The 2,961-nt window shown below is 48.4% G+C and overlaps 1 protein-coding gene across 1 annotated transcript in view; it reads left to right on the forward strand.

Moving 5' to 3' along the window:
- Positions 1-2,854: 2,854 nt before the first annotated feature.
- The window catches only part of LRP4 (LDL receptor related protein 4), a 36,749-nt gene continuing 36,642 nt past the window's right edge, over positions 2,855-2,961 (forward strand). Inside the window, exon 1 of the mRNA XM_019616096.2 lies at positions 2,855-2,944. Within this exon, the coding sequence (XP_019471641.1) occupies positions 2,855-2,944 (90 nt within the window). The remainder of the gene's footprint in view (positions 2,945-2,961) is intronic.

Here is a 2,961-nt window from a genome sequence, read left to right on the forward strand (position 1 = left end):
GCCGCTGGGTAGGCCTCCGTTCTCTGTTGGGCCTGGGCTCCCGACCCCGTGAGGGGGCTAGGGCGAAGGTGTGGTCTGTGGTGGCCTCCCGTGGGAGCGGGCCGGGGGCATGGGGGATTCATCCGAGCCGCTTTCGTAACCACAGGGAAGGTGATGGTTAACGGAGGAGGCCGCGGCCTGGGCTGTGGGGCTGTGAGGGGCGCCGGGGCGGCCGGGAGTTGCCGGGCTGGGCCGGCCCGGCCTGCCCCTGGACTCGGTAAAGGAGGCTGTACGTGGAAGTGGTTTTGTCTGCATAACAGCCTGGGGTAACGTTCCCTCAGGTGAGGGTGGTCTTAAAGCAAAAGCCATCAAGGTATCTGCGTTTCTGAAGCCCTGGCACTGGGCTCAGGTGTTGGTCTGGGATCCCTTGTGTCCCTCGTCTGAAGGTGCTTCCTGCTGAGCCTCTTGTAGCGCTCTCAAAGGGGGGCTGGCAGGAGTAGGGGTCCCCACCATTCTTCTGTGTTGTTGGATTCTGACTCAGAGTCTTGTGATCCGTCTCCAGGTAGGAGCTTTCAGGGCTGTGTAGGGGGTTTTTCTCCTGAATTTGGAACTTTATCAGTGAGTGACCCATGGTGTTGAGTAGCAGGTGCTGGGGAATAGGAATTCTGTACAGCACAAGCCGATCCTATCTCTGCTAGTTAAAAAAACAGTGGAAGCTGCACATACCCCTAAACTCATGTGCTGTAACTTTCTATCCGGGTTTTTCTTCAATCTAGGTTTTTCTTCAGTATGTATCAGCTATGGAATTATCCAAGGGTTTCTTTTTTTTTTTTTTTAATTTTTTTTTTTCTGATTCTTATTTTGGGTGTTTTACGGTACTGCTTTCTGCAGACAAGAACAGTATGTGTGAATATCCAGGTGCTGGGCTGCCAGCTATGGAGGAAAGCATGGCTACAGACTTGCAGTGAGTGTATCTGTCAGGTTGAAATTGTGAAGCTATGTGTTCTCAGGTGCTGATAGAGGCTCGAATGTTGAAGTATTACAAAAGGCTACTAACTGTTGAAACTCCCCAGTAGTATTAAGTCAGAAAGAAGAATGAGTGTGCACAAACTGCCGTTATAACTCTGATGCTTTTGCTCTCTAATACTGGATCAGTTGATTGTACGAAGTTAGAATTTAGTTTGACTGTCTCTTTCCCCAAGTTTGGCCTATCTTTCAACTGCTAGTTTTATAGCTTTCCCCCATTTAAAACTTGTAGATGCTCTTTTTTTTGCCCCCTTTAAATGGTTGCAGTAGAGTTACAGCTTTAAGCTACAGAGAGAAATTGTTATATGAAAGTGGTCTCAACAAAAATGGACTGATTCTAAATGAATCACTGCAGATGTATTTATTGAAGGTAATCCTAAAGAGTACAAAATTGGGACTATTAACCAGGGGACTAGCTGTGGAAAAGATTACTTGTGATACCTGTACAGAAATAATTGAAAACTTGATTTGAGAGGCACAAAGAATTAGTTAATCACACTGCTGGGCTTCCCATTTGCTGGTCTTAATGTTAAAAAAAAAACAAACACACAACTGCATGGTAATGGGTTGTTACTCCTGGTTCTCATACACATGTGATTTGAATCTGTGGGCCTGTGTCCATGCTGACTCTTGGCCTCTCCCTCATACAGGCCTGTTATGTGATCTGGGCCTGTATTCCTAAATGCTGTGCTGTGCCACTGCAGCTGAGAATCTCCTACTGATGTCTGAGCTGTAAGGTCTTGTTCCCCTTTGGCAGTTCCAAAACCTGGTTTCTAGCATATGTTAAGATTTGTTTTTCTCTCGTGTGTCTCTTTGGGTGATAAATTTACAGCTGAAATTTATTTGGCGTGTTGTGAGCTTTTTTAGTTAATCTTTTTATTTCTTTTCCTTTGCTATTCTGAGTAATTAGCTGCCAACTGCAAGACTGCTGTTCACCCCTCTGATAGGTCACTTACGTACATCTCAGTGCACACAAATAGAAACACAATGGTTTGTGGAGGAGAGGTAAGTGTCCCCAGATGTGAAGTACTTGATTTGAAGATTGTAGTGTGTAGGATATATGACTTGAAGAACACTTGTGAGGTGTAAATACTCGCAAACTTTGTAATCGGGGATTTTCAGATCGATTCCCTCTTCTTCTCCCTTGCATCTCTCCTCTGTTCCATTGTTCTAGCTAGGCATCTTTTTCTGCCTTTTTAAAAGAAACATATAAAAATGAAATGTCTTATGGATGACTTAGCAGTGTAGTGTGAATGGCTTGTGAATTCCATGCTGGAGCAGGCTGGGATGAGGGCCACGTGCTCCTGCACAGAATGGCCGACCGCAGGCTGTGTGGCTCATAGAGCTGGTGCTGCCATAGGCTGCTCCTGTGTCCTTCTTGTCGCATTGCCATTGTGAAGAGTAACATAGGAAAACCCGGTACCCTGGTGCTTAAGTGAAACATTGCCTGGCGCTAAGCAGCACGGTGGGCCTTCTTGAAACGAAGAGCCTCCTGAACTGACCAAATGTGTGTTGTTTGAGGCCGTCTCTATGACAGCTCGGTTGCTGTGGACGTCGGAGGTTGGAAAGCAGAAGCGGTGGCGTGTGTTCATTCCTCTGTTGTAGGGCTGAGGCTGAGATGAATGAAAAAGGAACTTAAATTCTTCGGCGGGGCGCGGAGCAGCTGCTGCTGCGGCTGTTCTTCATCTAGCTAAGATGAGGTCTGAAGGAGCACAGCCTCGCGTCGCGCATCTGACTCCCTGGGGAGGAAGCTGTCGGTACAGGGTTTCCACCATGGCAGCTCCTCCTCGGTTGCTATTGTCGCTAGAAAAGGCATCTCCGAACGTCAGGTGACGGCTGGAGCGAGCCGATGAATCAGCTCTGCTGGGGCGCCGTCATCGCACGGCTGGCGTGCGGCACGAAGCGCGGCGGTGCCGCGGGGCGGCTCGCCGTTCGGAAGGCACGGCGCTTCTTGGC

This window comes from Meleagris gallopavo, chromosome 5, assembly GCF_000146605.3.
Source record: "Meleagris gallopavo isolate NT-WF06-2002-E0010 breed Aviagen turkey brand Nicholas breeding stock chromosome 5, Turkey_5.1, whole genome shotgun sequence".
In the NCBI taxonomy this organism is placed as follows: Eukaryota; Metazoa; Chordata; class Aves; order Galliformes; family Phasianidae; genus Meleagris; species Meleagris gallopavo.